This window comes from Balaenoptera musculus, chromosome 13 (assembly GCF_009873245.2).
Source record: "Balaenoptera musculus isolate JJ_BM4_2016_0621 chromosome 13, mBalMus1.pri.v3, whole genome shotgun sequence".
Taxonomy (NCBI): Eukaryota; Metazoa; Chordata; class Mammalia; order Artiodactyla; family Balaenopteridae; genus Balaenoptera; species Balaenoptera musculus.
This window is the reverse complement of record NC_045797.1, coordinates 31,494,903-31,509,788: the sequence shown is the minus strand read 5'-3', so window position 1 is coordinate 31,509,788 and position 14,886 is coordinate 31,494,903. Positions and strand designations below refer to the sequence as shown.

General features: G+C 37.3%; 1 protein-coding gene across 2 annotated transcripts; it reads left to right on the top strand.

The window, feature by feature from the left end:
* The first annotated feature begins 933 nt into the window (after nucleotides 1-933).
* Nucleotides 934-6,147, top strand: LOC118906195 (gastrokine-1-like). 2 transcript variants are annotated; one of them, XM_036873577.1, is made up of 6 exons: nucleotides 934-981; nucleotides 2,810-2,863; nucleotides 2,952-3,086; nucleotides 4,039-4,149; nucleotides 5,068-5,219; nucleotides 5,901-6,147. In XM_036873577.1, exons 1-6 carry the CDS (start codon nucleotides 970-972, stop codon nucleotides 5,908-5,910), a joined length of 474 nt encoding a protein of 157 aa, XP_036729472.1. In that variant the 5' UTR covers nucleotides 934-969; the 3' UTR covers nucleotides 5,911-6,147. The 2 variants fall into 2 exon arrangements, with proteins under 2 accessions (XP_036729472.1, XP_036729473.1); XM_036873578.1 differs by having other exon boundaries at nucleotides 937-981; nucleotides 5,068-5,215; nucleotides 5,899-5,993.
* The last annotated feature ends 8,739 nt before the right edge of the window (nucleotides 6,148-14,886 follow it).

Below are 14,886 nucleotides of genomic sequence, written 5' to 3'. Positions count from 1 at the left end.
CCCACCAGAGTGGAACTGTGTTGTAGCTGTAATATATGTTTATAGAGCGACAGATACAACTGGGGAGACTTTGGAAACCTTATTATAAAGGACCCTCTGTGCCATTCCAGTGAGCTTGAAGTTTATCTTGTAGGCTGCCAGTGAAAGTTGCTAAGCATGGTAGAGTCAGTTTATTTATATATGTATTTTTAAAAGACAACCTTAAGGAAAATGTGGGGGAAATGCACTGGAATATGAGAGACTGATGACCAGAATGATCAATTACACAACTGCTGTAAAAGTCCAGGTGAATGAAGCTGTGGGCAAAGCCAGAGTTGAGAGTCAATTCTGACTGAGATGAAATGACAAGGTTTAGTACCTAACTGGATGGTTAGAAAAAAGACCAAAGAGAGCCCCAGATTTTCTAACTAGATGTGTGATCCTATCATCCAAAGAGCTCAGGATTGCAGAGAAGGGTATAGGTTCTGTGGGAGTAGCTAATAGAACATGTTTAGCCTAAGCAAAAGCAACACAGTGGCTTGGTTAAAGGTACGAAGAGGAAACCATTCCACGTTCTTACAGGAGCTGCTATCTGCAAGGCCCACAGTTTCTTGCCTTGTTTGATTTTAGGGATGATTCTTTTCCTGAATCTGAGTAATATCAATATATAAAATACCCACACCCACAGCTTCAGTTGAACCAGAAGTTATCATAAATCATACTGAGTTTGTTTTGATATCTTCAACTTCAACAAACGGTGAGTCAGATCAACTCCATGTCAAAATACCTTGCTAACCAGACGGATATTCCAAAAGGCTTCCTGGTACACCAGAACGTAGCACAGATATGGAAAATGGAGAAAGATAAGTCTTGGACCCTACCTGTTCACACCTAGCTTGAGTAAAGCTGGTCAAGTACAAATATGAGGAGACTTTTTTTCTGAGTCCCTGCCTGCCTTCTCCCCGGCTTCATTGCTTTGGTGAAGTCAAGATGAAGTTCACAGTGAGTAGATTTTTCCTTTTGAATTTATTCCCTTATAACTGGAGACTGTTAATATTCTGAGCTAAGGGGGTCTGCTTCTTATGACAACATCACTGTAATGCAAAATTTTGTAAAAATAATAATAATAATAATCTCCTTTCTTTTCATGGAATCATGGCATTTATAAGCATCTCTATAGAGAAGGATAGTTATACTGGGATTGGTCAGCTGCCTGAGCATCTTATACTATGTTATCTTTAAAAAAATTACTTTCCAGATCTCCTGATTCAGGTCTGGGCACAGAGCAAGCAGTCTCTAACCCTAGAAAATGTCTGACTTTTCATACCTTCTTAAACTCCCTTTTTGACCAAAACTTCTGAGTATGTTTAGGCAAGATAAAAAGCCTATTATCAAAACAAATTGTTGAGAGACTTACTGTCACATTCTCCCCTCTGTGAAATGGATCTCTAAGTAAGGAAGTTTTACCTTGGACCCTGTCTGTAGCCATTTAGTTATGAAAACACTTGAAGCATGAAGCTAGTGCAATATCTCACTTGTGGTTCCATGTAAAAGGCTGAAGAGTGTAGCAAATGGACCACAAAATTCTGCCAAAGTAACTGGTGGTGCTGTATGTCTCATAACAGGATGCAAAAGGGCTAGAGTCAGGTGAATATTTTCATGTTTTGACATACTAAACATCAAAATATATTACAGCAGACTCTGTTTCATAATGAAGTTGCAAGTGTGAAATAATTTTCTCGAAATAAGTTCTATTTTTATGTTTTGGTTTTTTGGCCACGAGACATGTGGGATCTTAGCTCCCCAAACAGGGATCAAACCCTCACCCCCTGCATTGGAAGGTGAAGTCTTAACCACTGGACCACCAGGGAAGCCCCTAGAAATAAGTTCTACTAATAGGAAGGTTAAAAAAAAACAAACAAAAGAGCTCCAGACACAGGTCAGATCTGGTTTCTCTTCTGGTTCTGCCTTGAACAAAAGGTACACCTTTGGCCAAGTCACTCAACTTCTGAAGTTCAGTTTCCTCATCTGTGAAAGGATTATGTTGTACTAATTGATCTCTAAAATTTCTTCCACCTCTGAATTTTTTTAACCTCCTTCTTAAATTATCAGGGGAAACATCAAACCAATTTTTTAAATTACCTTGAATTACTAGTGCAGTTCTCAAACCATTTTGTTCCAGGCAAAGGAAATGAAGATAGGCACCCAGAATCATGCACCCTGCATAAAGCTCTGTGTTCTGAGAACAAGCGTTGTGTACTCAATGACACATGACTACATCAGGTGTCCTGGGACAGTGATTGACTTCCCTTCTGCTAAGCACATTTCACAGCCAGACACCCCATCCTTGGCTTCTCATCATTCATATCCAACCTGCTTACTAATCCATTACTTTAAAACAATTTTTAAATAAAAAGACTACTGCTATTAGGGGGTCTAGGAAGAGAAGAAACATTCAGGTCAATAAATAGGAAAATTAAATTAAATCATTTTCAGATGTGGTTCTCAGAACTTAAAACCATTTTCATACCATATATGCTATTCATTTTCAACTTTATTTTTCAATATACTGACACTTCATCAGTATTGCATAAGACCTACATTAAAAATTCTAAAACAATCAACATAATTACTTATAATTTACCTACAATTCAACATTATCATTAAAACTTTCTATGGTTAAAAAAATAGAAGACCAAAGAAGAAGAAAAGACAGACCACTCAACAGAGTGGTAAAGTTAGTAAGTATTTTTATAAGCTTAGATAAAGAAAGAAGACGAGGCCATTGTTTTGCCATTTAACAGTAAACCAATGTTATTTGTGATTTCAGATTGTCTTTGCTGGACTTGTTGGCATCTTTCTGACTCCTGCCCTTGCTAACTATGTAAGTCTCATTTTTTAAAGTGTGTTACCAAAATGCATTTGCAAAGAAATGCGGTATTAAATCAATGTCAATTTCTTGTAAATTTCAGAATATCAATGTCAACAACAACAACAGTGGTGGAAGTGGGCAGCAGTCAGTGAGTGTCGACAATGAACATAACGTGGCCAATGTTGACAATAACAACGGATGGGACTCGTGGAATTCCGTCTGGGACTATGAATCTGTAGGTAGCCCACATGCAATTTCTGTTCTTTGCAAAATGGCATTTCTTTTTTAACGACAACAAAAATTGCCTGCTAACCATAAAAAATTTAAAATGATGTAAATTCTAACTGCACATAAGCACAGAGTTATAAGTAAAAATGCCTATTTTGCTCACCCAGTTTCACCCCCTAGATATAATTGCTGTTAATAAGTTTCTCACAGTAAGTTAAAATTCATGCCAGTGTGAATAGTAATTAGGATCCACTATGCTGTGAGGCTATAAGACAAATATGACATCTTTTGCCTTACCTGCAGAAACCCTCAATAAAGACAAAAGACCTTCATAATATTACTGTTGCCAAAGCACAATCTATCTCACTCTATCGTCAATTTCCTTCTAAAAAGTCAGAAATTGACATTTCATCTGTAACTCAAAAAAACCAAAGGAAATGTAAATGACAATATTAATTAGTAAGAGAGTAAAAACAAAAAAACAAAAAAACAGTTGTTTCTAGTTAGAACACCCAGCTCTGCAATTACCAGCTCTATATTTAACAAACTTTGTACTTTAGAAAAACCAACTCCTTATAGTTTCAGTTTTATCATCTGGTCAAATAGAAAACGAATTCCTGTCTTACCTGCCTCCTTGAAATGTTGTGAAGATCAAAGGAGATTAAAATATGATAGTATTTAACATTTTATTTCAGCAGAACAGACACATGTTGAGGGACTCTTCCCAGGCTAGAACCTGAAGCAAGTGCAACACTCAGTCTCTCCCTCAAAGAGTTTGTGGTCTCTCCTTACAAATGTTAGCAATAAATATGACTGCAAAACAGGTTCAGATCCAGCACTTTTATCCCAGTTCATCGTGATCTCAGAGTTCCATTTCCCTCTGCTGGTGAAACGAATTTCTGATGAGGAAAGCACCTTGGAGAACATAACTCCTTACCATCTACCATCTTCTTTAATAGGGCTTTGCTGTAACCAGGCTCTTTAACAAGAAGTCATGCATTGTGCACAAAATGAACAAGGCAGTCATGCCCTCTCTTCAAGCCCTTGATACATTGGTCAAGGAAAAGAAGGTAAAAATAAAAGTCTTTTTATTTTTACTTGGGGAAGTCTTATGATTTCGAATAAATAATGAGAAAGTCACAGTTGTTCCCTCTTGACCACAGTATGCTGTTCTGTGGAGCAAAAAAGGGAAAGAGGAATTGGTAATTGCCTGAGGAGAGAGAGCTGCCACCACACTCAAATGCTGTGGCTCACACCTGCCTCCACAGAAGCCGATCAAAACACCTCACCTTTACTGTTAGGGGAGCAAAGCTCTGCTCACACCAGTGGGAGCCCTCAGTACTTCAAGGACTTTTTTCTGCAAGAGTTGGTTAGGGTTATTTGATGTAGCAAATAAAAATAGAGGATACCCAGTTAAATTTGAATTTCAAATAAACAATGGATAAGTTTTAGCATAAATATGTCCTATGCAATATTTGGGACATATACGTACAAATGATCTGTTATTTATCTGAAATTAAAATTTAACTGGGTGTCCTGTATTTTATCTGGCAACCCTAGTTGGGGTAGGTGGGGAGAGGGGATCTATCATTCTTTAAAATGTCAGCCAGAGTTTATATCCCTATAACTGATAAGTGGGTAACTTTCACTGACAGTGTAGAGAAACTGCATTCTCAGAAACTGATTATCATATAAATCAATCCAAGAAATATAAGATGATCAAATGAGGTTCAACCTTCAGAATAAATTTACCCTCAGACTTCTGTTTATATGAAAAGCTGGGGTTTCAAACCAGCTAAATCCCTTGGGACACTACAAAATTCTGAGATATACAGGGTTGGAATTGGTCCTTCTTCATTCTGATTATGGAAAAGTTATAGCCAAGCAATACCCCTTTGTTGACCTTGAACCCAACCACCAACCCAACAAACCACTGGGCTTAGCACTCCTTCTCTCTCCTCCTTTCCACCTGTCTTGTGCACACTCAGCTTCAGGGTAAAGGACTAGGGGAACCACCTTCCAAGAGCCTGATATACACAGTCAACCCTGACAAAGTCGACAACCTGGACCAGTTTGGAAAATCCATCGTTGCCATGTGTAAGGGGATTCCAACATACATGGCTGAAGAGATTCAAGGTGAGTAGCCTCTCTACTGTGCACTCCAAGTTAATGCTGGTGGGATTGTCAGACTATTTTCCGGGGATGTCCACAGAGGACACCAATTACTCGGGAGATGGTAATCAAGGTTAACACTTCTGTAGCGCTTGCTTTGTGCCACGCGCTATTCTACATGCTTTAAGTGTGTTAACTCATTTGCTCCTGACCGCAATCTTATGTGATAGGTTTTATTGTTATTCTCACTTTCTGATGAGGAAACAGACACAGAGAGAGGTCACAAACCCCTTGCCTGGGTCAATCCTAAGCATTTTGGCTCTGGATTCTGTGCTTTTAACCACCCTGAAATATTTCCTTTCAAGGGTGAATCTAGAGTAAACTCAAGACATATTCAAAGAAATGCATGAATCACTAAATGAAAGGAGAACGCCAATAGACTCTATTGGCTTTTTATAGCTCAAACAATCACTAATTCTGGCATTCAAAGAATAATTTACATAAAAACAAAGAGTTCACACGGGAACCTAACATAACAGCAACTTTCCTGATCTCTGAATTGATTTAATCTTGATAGCTAGCTAGCTAAATCTTGAAATTACTGCAGAGCTAGTTTGAAAACTGTGTGACATTCCTTGCTTCTATCCCCTAAAAAAACAGGTTCTTGAGAAGGCATTGATATTGGTTTCTTCTTTTCTTTTTATCAGAGGCAAGCCTGATTTTATACACAGGAAAATGCTTCAGTATTGATGTACTCTGGATTCTGAACATTTCCTTCTGTAGAGCAACAGTGGAGAACTAAAAAAAAAAAAAAAAACGTTGTTGTGGGTTTAGCCATCAGAATATTCTATGCAGAAAAATATGGGTTCTAATGGTTTTTAATCATGTCATTCTGAAATGTTTTCTCCTAGTCCTGTCTGGTTTCTTTAAGTGTCAATAAACCTATTTAGCACTGAGTTCAATTTATACTAAAATTCTTTATGATTTCTATTTGGAATGCACAGGATCAAAAAATGCAATGGAGTGGCAGCAAGTTTTCGAAGTGCATTAGACCCAGCCATTAGCCTATACTCAGGATGTGTCCCTTATAAAGAACCCCTTTAGCTGCTTCAGATACTACTAACCACAGCTCTGGGAATAGCTCCAAGACCATCCAACTACCATGAAGACAGCTCTATAATTGATGTGCACAGTAACGTTTTAAATCAGCGAAGGCAGAAATCCACCCAAAGTAACTTGAGCCAGAAAAGAGGAGGAGGTGTATTACAAGGATATTGGAATATCTAAAATACTCTTAGGGCAAGAAAAGCAGCTGGTATCAAAAAGACTGAAAACAGGAACTATATTGGCACCAAGACTCAAGTCTCCTTCTCTCTCCCTGAAGCCACATATTAGCTCTTCTCTGCTCCTCTTAAATTCAGCTTCCCTCTTCTTTCCGTCTTGATGACGTTTTCTGTACTCATGGCAGAAGATGGCCAAACCAAAATGTGAGCCTCATCTCCCATGTTTATGTGTCTTTCCAGCTCACGAGGTCAAGTCTAATACTTTTGAATCCAAATTCCAATTTTTCTTCACCCTGTGGGTTCAAGAGCCCACAACCTCTACTCTTTGATGGCCAGGGGAGTGAAGTCACATGGTACACGTACAGCATTGGGGTCTCCACTGAAGGAGAATGATCTCAGAGAAAACAGATGTGCCTCATGTTGTGTATTCCAATATGAAACTACAGTTCATTTTTAAAAATTACTCCCATATATATTTTTTTAAATCCTGGATAGCATAAAAGAATAGATATCTAATCCATTCCCATGTCTTCATATAAGATATCCCTAAATAACACTAACAAACAAAACTAAAGGCATTGAGTGCCACCATTTGGAAAAATGCCAATATTTACCAGTCCTTATCGGGAAAAATTATCATTTTCTTTATCCTGAGGCAATTCCACTGCTGTTCATAAGAAGTGTACTACCAGCATAGTAGAACTTCCCAAATATCCTGAAGCCATGAGATGTGGAAACCTGTCAAAAACCCATCAAAGATCAAGATCTTAGATACTGCCCTCTTATGAGTGAGAAAGAAAGAAAACCATGGCTCACCAACTGGATACAATGTCATGTAGCTGACTTCTGGGAAGCAGTGAATCCCATGTTTCTTAGAAGAATTCTCTCATCACTATTTCAGGATAAGAAATTAAATTCACAAAAGACCCCGAATAGTCAAAGCAATCTTGAGAAAGAAGAACTGAGCTGGAGGAATCAGGCTCCCAGACTTCAGACTATACTACAAAGCTATAGTAATCAAGACAGTATGGTACTGGCACAAAAACTGAAATATAGATCAATGGAACAGGATAGAAAGCTCAGAGATAAACCCACGCACATATGGTCACCTTATTTTTGATAAAAGAGGCAAGAATATATGATGGAGAAAAGACAGCCTCTTCAATAAGTGGTGCTGGGAAAACTGGACAGCTACATGTAAAAGAATGAAATTAGAACACTCCCTAACACCATACACAAAAATAAACTCAAAATGGATTAAAGACCTAAATGTAAGGTGAGACACTATAAACTCTTAGAGGAAAACATAGGCAGAACATTCTATGACATAAATCACAGCAAGATCCTTTTTGGCCCACCTCCTAGAGAAGTGGAAATAAAAACAAAAATAAACAAATGGGACCTAATGAAACTTAAAAGCTTTTGCACAGCAAAGGAAACCATAAACAAGACAAAAAGAAAACCCTCAGAATGGGAGAAAATATTTACAAATGAAGCAACTGACAAAGGATTAATCTCCAAAATATACAAGCAGCTCATGCAGCTCAATATCAAAAAAACAAACAACCCAATCCAAAAAGGGGCAGAAGGCCTAAATAGACATTTCTCCAAAGAAGATATACAGATTGCCAACAAACACATGAAAGGATGCTTAACACCACTAATCATTAGAGAAATGCAAATCAGAACTACATTGAGGTTTCACCTCACACCAGTCAGAACGGCCATCATCAAAAAATCTACAAACAATAAATGCTGGAGAGGGTGTGGAGGAAAGGGAACCCTCTTGCACTGTTGGTGGGAATGTAAATTGATACAGCCACTATGGAGAACAGTATGGAGGTTCCTTAAAAAACTAAAAATAGAACCACCATACGACCCAGCAATCCCACTACTGGGCATATACCCTGAGAAAACCATAATTCAAAAAGAGTCATGTACCACAATGTTCATTGCAGCTCTATTTACAATAGCCAGGACATGGAAGCAACCTAAGTGTCCATCGACAGGTGAATGGATAAAGAAGATGTGGCACATATATACAATGGAATATTACTCAGCCATAAAAAGAAACGAAATTGAGTTATTTGTAGTGAGGTGGATGGACCTAGAGACTGTCATAGAGAGTGAAGTAAGTGAGAAAAAGAAAAACAAATACTGTATGCTAACACATATATATGGAATCTAAAAAAAAAAAATGGTTCTGAAGAACCTAGGGGCAGGACAAGAATAAAGTTGCAGATGAAGAGAATGGACTTGAGGACGTGGGGAGGGGGAAGGGTAAGCTGGGACGAAGTGAGAGAGTGGCATGGACATATATACACTACCAAATGTAAAATAGATAGCTAGTGGGAAGCAGCCGCATAGCACAGGGAGATCAGCTCGGTGCTTTGTGACCACCTAGAGGGTGAGATAGGGAGGGTGGGAGGGAGACGCAAGAGGGAGGAGATATGGGGATGTATGTATATGTATAGCTGATTCACTTTGTTATAAAGCAGAAACTAACACACCATTGTAAAGCAATTACATTCCAATAAAGATGTTAAAAATAGATAAAAATTTTGAAAAATTAAAAAATAAAAGAAATTAAATTCACTAGGAAGATATAAAAATTCTAGATTATATACACCTATCAAAATATATGAAAGAAAAATTGTAAGAATTTCAGGAGAATTTAACAATCTCACTATAGTATTAAAGATTTTAGCACATATTTCTCAATAACTTACAGTTGAAACAGTTAAGGAGAAAAAATGGATGCAATTAACAAGCTTATTTTGATGAAGATATACAGAACACTACAGAATACATATTCTTCTTAAGCATGTATGGGACAGGTACAAATATTGATCACATGCTGAGGCATAAATCAGATCTCAAAAACATTCAAATGATTTGTATCAAAAAGAACACATTTTTCTGCCCTCTATTTAATTAAAATAGTATAATTATTCCCCTCCGAATAAAACAAGATGGTCTCATTTGTTCTGAAATTAGGCAGCATACTTCTAAATAACACATGAGCCAAAGAAAAATTCATGATGAATAATAGAATGTATTTAGAACAGTGCAATAATGAAAGTGCTGCGTATCAAAACCTTGTGAGCAGCAGCTATAACAACTTGTTTTAAATGTTCATTTTACAAAAGAAGAAAAGCTAAAAATTGAGTCAAGCATTCAACTTTAAAAATAAGGGAAAAGCATAAAATATCAAAATAAGTAGAAGGAAAGAAATAATATGGATAGTATCAGAAGTAAATACCATAGAAAACAAGTATACACTAGTAAAGCTCAACAAAGTCAAAAACTGGTCCTTTGGAAAGGCATAAAATTGACAAGCTTTAGGTAAAACTGGCCAGAAATAAGAGAAATTACAAGCAATACTAGTAATAAAAATGATACTAAGCTAGGGGACTTCCCTGGTGGCGTAGTGGTTAAGAATCTGCCTGCCAATGCAGGGGACATGAGTTTGAGCCCTGGTGTGGGAAGATCCCACATGCCGCAGAGCAACTAAGCCCATGAGCCACAACTACTGAAGCCCCCGTGCCTAGAGTCCATGCTCCGCAACAAGAGAAGCCACTGCAATGAGAAGCCCGCGCACAGCCCCCACTCTCTGCAACTAGAGAAAACCCGTGCACAGCAACAAAGACCCAACGTAGCCAGAAAAAAAAAAAAAAAAGATACTAAGCTACAAATGCCACAAATATTAAGATGTCAGTAAAATGATATTGTGAACAACTTTATATAGATAAATTTGAAAGCTTGGGTAAATTGAGTATCTAAAAACCTAACCTACCAAAGCTCACTCAAGAAGAAATATAAAACCTGAATAATTATAACCAGTAAAGGAATTAGTTAAAATGTTGAAAAACTTCACACAAGAAAATTCCAGGTCAAGTTGGTTTCTATGTTGAGGTTTTACAAACATTGAAAATATAGGTTATTCTAATCTTATAAAACTATTCAAATGTATGGGGGCAGGGGGAGAAGTTCTCTCCAATTCATTTCATGAGAATACTATTTGCTTGATTCCAAAACCTGGAAGGTATGAGAAAGGAAAAGTACAGGGCAATCTCTGTCATAAAAACAGATGCAAAACATCTCAACAAAATGATAGCAGACCTATTGAGCAAAGTGTAGAAAAGATAATACAGCGTGACTATGTGGGATTTTTCCTAGCAATGCCAGTTGGTTTGATATTAGGAAATCAATAATGTAGTTTGCCACATTAAAAGATCAAAAGACAACAAACTTATGATGTATCTCAATAGTAGCAAAATTACCTAATAGAGTTGAATATTCATTCACAATAAACAAGCAATTCTTAGGAAATTTGGAATTAAAAGAAATTTCATTAAATAGACTAAGACCACCTAAAACTTCATTAAACAGACTATAAGCATCATGTAAAACAGTGAAAGCATTTCCATTAAAACAAGAAACAAAACAAGATGCCTCCCATCACAACTTCTAGAAATGTTGTGCTGAAAGTAAGTAAAGTAAGAAAAAGAAATATTAAATATAAAGATTAGAAGGAAAGAAAAGAAGAAAAAACTATCATTATGCCCAGATGCCATGGTTTTCTGTGTAAAAAATACAAATCTATAGATAAGTTATGGGAGTCAGAGCATTTAGAAAAGTTTCTGAATATAAAAATAACCATCAAATATGAATTGCATTTCAATATGTCAGCAGCAAACATACAGAAACTTTATTTTTTTAAAATAACATGCATAATAGCAGCAAGAGATATGACATACCTAGGAAAAATTGTTTAATTTATTTAAGAATATTTCTTAAGTATCTGCTACATGCATAGCACTATTGCACACACTTGAAATTCATCAGCAAATAAAAATGAAAAGATCCTTGCTTCATACAGCTAAAACATGAGTTACAGGAGGCAAAAATAAATGACAAATACATTTAGCAAACAGACAAATACGTAAATAAATAGGATATTTGGTAGGATAGTATTGTGTACTATTAATTAATAGGATATAAAATGAGAAATGCTAAGGGAAAACTGCAGAGCAGGGTAAGAGGAATCAAGAATGCCAGGAGAGAAGAGGCAGTTTGTAATTTTTAAGAAGGATTTAGGATAGGCATTGTTGAGAAGGTGACGTGAACAAAGACTGAAGGAGATAGCCATGCCAATATTTCTGGGAGGAAAGCATTATGGGCAAAGGAAAATTGCCAGTGCTAAGGCCTAAGGCAGAAGAGTGCCTGGCATATTAAAAGTACAGCAAGGACGCCAGTGTGGCTGAAGCAGAACAAGCAAAATGGGAAATAGAAGGAGATGAAGGCAAAGAGGTAATGGGGAACCAGATCATGAAGAGCCTTGCAGGCCAGTGTCAGAATTTTATAAAATAGAGAGACGTTGCAGAAGTTTGAGGCAAAATAGGATACAATCTTACTAAGTAATAAATTAAACAAAAGATCTGTTAGACTTCTATGGAAACTTTATTGAGACACGTTAAGGTAGACTGAATAAATGCAGATAAACCATGGTCATAAATTAGGAATTCAGTATTATAAGAATGTCAGCTCTCCCTCAATCTATAGATTCAGTGCAATTCAAAACAAATTCCCGATAGGTCATGTGTATGCATGTGTGTGTGATACATGACAAGCTTAATTTAGCACGTAATGTACATCGAAGATCAAAGGGCCAGTTGTGAGACAATTCTCCAAGGGTCCTTGATGTTTCTATACATTTTGTAAGTAGAGGCACTGACGGCCCTTTTTTCTCAACTATTTTTGCAAGGATGTTTGTATAGCAAACAGCCTGGGAAGGTAAAGATAGTGTCTCTCTTTAGAGCAAAAAGCAGGCATGCTCACTGCCTACCATAAAAGATTCTAGTTCCCTAAGCTCAGAGTGCTCTCTATAATGCAATCCACTGTGTGTGTAAGCATCTATCTAGGTCCATATGCATCACCCCTATGGGACTTGTGGGCAAGGGGCACTGACACATGCATCTCATGCTCATACCACTTGCTGTGCCATGACTAATAAAGTCCCTTGCCTCTTACTCAGGAGTTTCATGTCCAATATCATCATCCATGAAACCATGGTGGGCTAACTTTTTAGATTTCAAGTAGAGTAAAATCTAAAACGCTTCTTGAAAGGGTCAGGAAAACCAAGTTATTGATGAAGAACAACAAAATGAAAGAGCTTGATCTATCAAAATTATTATAAAGACATAGTAATCAAGACAATGTGATATAAGTACTGGGATATGCAAATACACCAATGCAACAAAATAGAAAGCCCACAAATCCACAGATCTACAGACAACTGAAATAACATGTAGGTTGCATTCCAGGTTTGTGGGGAAAAGGTGAGGTTTTTAAATAAGTGTTGTTAAAACAATTAGATAGCCATATGGCATAAAAAGAAATAGGAAAATGAAACCAGGACCCTACATCACACTATATTAAAAAAATAAATTTCAAGTATATTAAAAAGCCCGAATATGAAAGGCAAAATAAAAAGCCTTAGAAGACTTTAGAATATAGAATAACTTCATGACTACTGAGTGAGGAAAGGATTTGCTACACTTTGAAGAAAAAAAGCCCTAGCCATAAAGTAAAATACGGAAATTTTCTCTACATTAAAAATAAGTGTCTGCTTATCCAAAGACACCAAAAATAGAGTGAGAAGGCAAGCCACAGATTAACAGAGATATTTGCAACACATAAACTGGATAAAGGATTAGTATAAAATTATATAAAGAACTCCTACGTATCAAAAAGAAAAAGATAAATAACTAATAGAAAAATGGACATGAATAGGTTTCTAATAGAAGAGGGATTAGAAAGGCAAATCTAGATACAGATATCTTAACTTCCTTCATAAGAAGGAAAATGCAAGCTTAACCATAATGAGAGACATCTCATGCCCATCTATTGGCAAGTGGAAAAGTCTAATATGAGGGATTGCAGGGGACATAGAGTAAGAAGAACACAGCCAGGGCAAGAATGAATTGATACAACTGCTATGGAAAACAATTCAGCCTTGTCTAACAAGCTGACGATGTGACTGTCCTATGACCCAACAATTCCACTCTTAGGTATATATCCTAGAGAAATTCTTGCTCGTGGGAACCCAGAAACAGGCACAAGAATGTCCATAGTCGCGGCATTTGGAACACCAAAAATAACTAGGAACAATCCAAATGTTTGCCAATAATAGAAGAGATAAATAAATCTGGATATGTTTATTTAGCAGCATACTAAACATCACAAAAATAAAAATTAATCACAGCCAAACACAACAACATGAATGGCTCCAAAAAATAATGGTGAGTCCAAAAAGCAAGTTGCAGAGGAAACTATATCATATTTATATAAAGTTCAGAAGCAGGCAAAACTAAACAACACATATTTTAGAAATACATGCAAATGTGGTAAAACCATGAGTAAAAGCAAAGGAATGATAACACAAAACTTGGTATAACTGTACAGCCCTGAGAGGGAGAGAGGGTTCCTGGAGGGGCAAATGGATGACTTCCAAGGTAGTGATAACACTCTCGCTCTCTTTCCAACTAGATTGAGGGGTGGAGAGTCCATGGGTGTGTGTCGTATCATTATTCTTTACACTTTACATGTATTTAAAAACAGTCTTTTGCCCTTGCTCAATGCTTAATTACAGTTCTTTAAAGTTAAAAGCACAATAAGTGAGATAATGTTACTAAGACAGTAAGAGGGTAGAGCTATGTGGATGGAAAGAAACTGCTCTTTCATTCCAACATAAGGCAGAGACCTCTCATTTCTTGCTCAGCTCTGAGGCTGGTGATTCCAAACATTCAGCCTTTGACCCAAGTCCCCAGAAGAGTGGTGTAAGTGAAAATGACTGCATTCAGCACCAGAATGCCGAGAGGTCTGCAGAGAGAAGCCGCAGTTCCTGGGCTGTGCCAGTGCCAAGCCCTGCTCTCCGCAAGACTCTAAATCACTGCTTGGAAACCGGCTGTGCAGCTTCCCATGGGCAGTTTTATTTGGCCTTGTGGATAACCTGAGTAACTCACAACCAACCATGGTTCGCCCTAGCACCTCGGTCCATCGGAGTCAGGAGGAAGTACAGACAGCACAAAGAGCTGGCTTGCAGGGTCACCCAAAGTTCTAGTGACTTCATAACCCCAAGAGGCACCAGAGAGGAACAGACAATATCCTGTTACAAGCCTGACTCTTAGAGGGAAACTTTAACAAGAAATATTTTAGATAAGCTCTTGCCCATTCTTACATCTTTTTGGTGTCCTCCCAGTTGCTCTTCTGACATAACGCTAACTCTAAACCAAATCTTCAGTGGTTGAATCCTTCCAGAACATCCACTAATACATTTTAAACTGAAGTCAATTTTTCCAAGGTATTTTCATATTGATAGATACCTATATCTCTTAACTGAGTTTTACA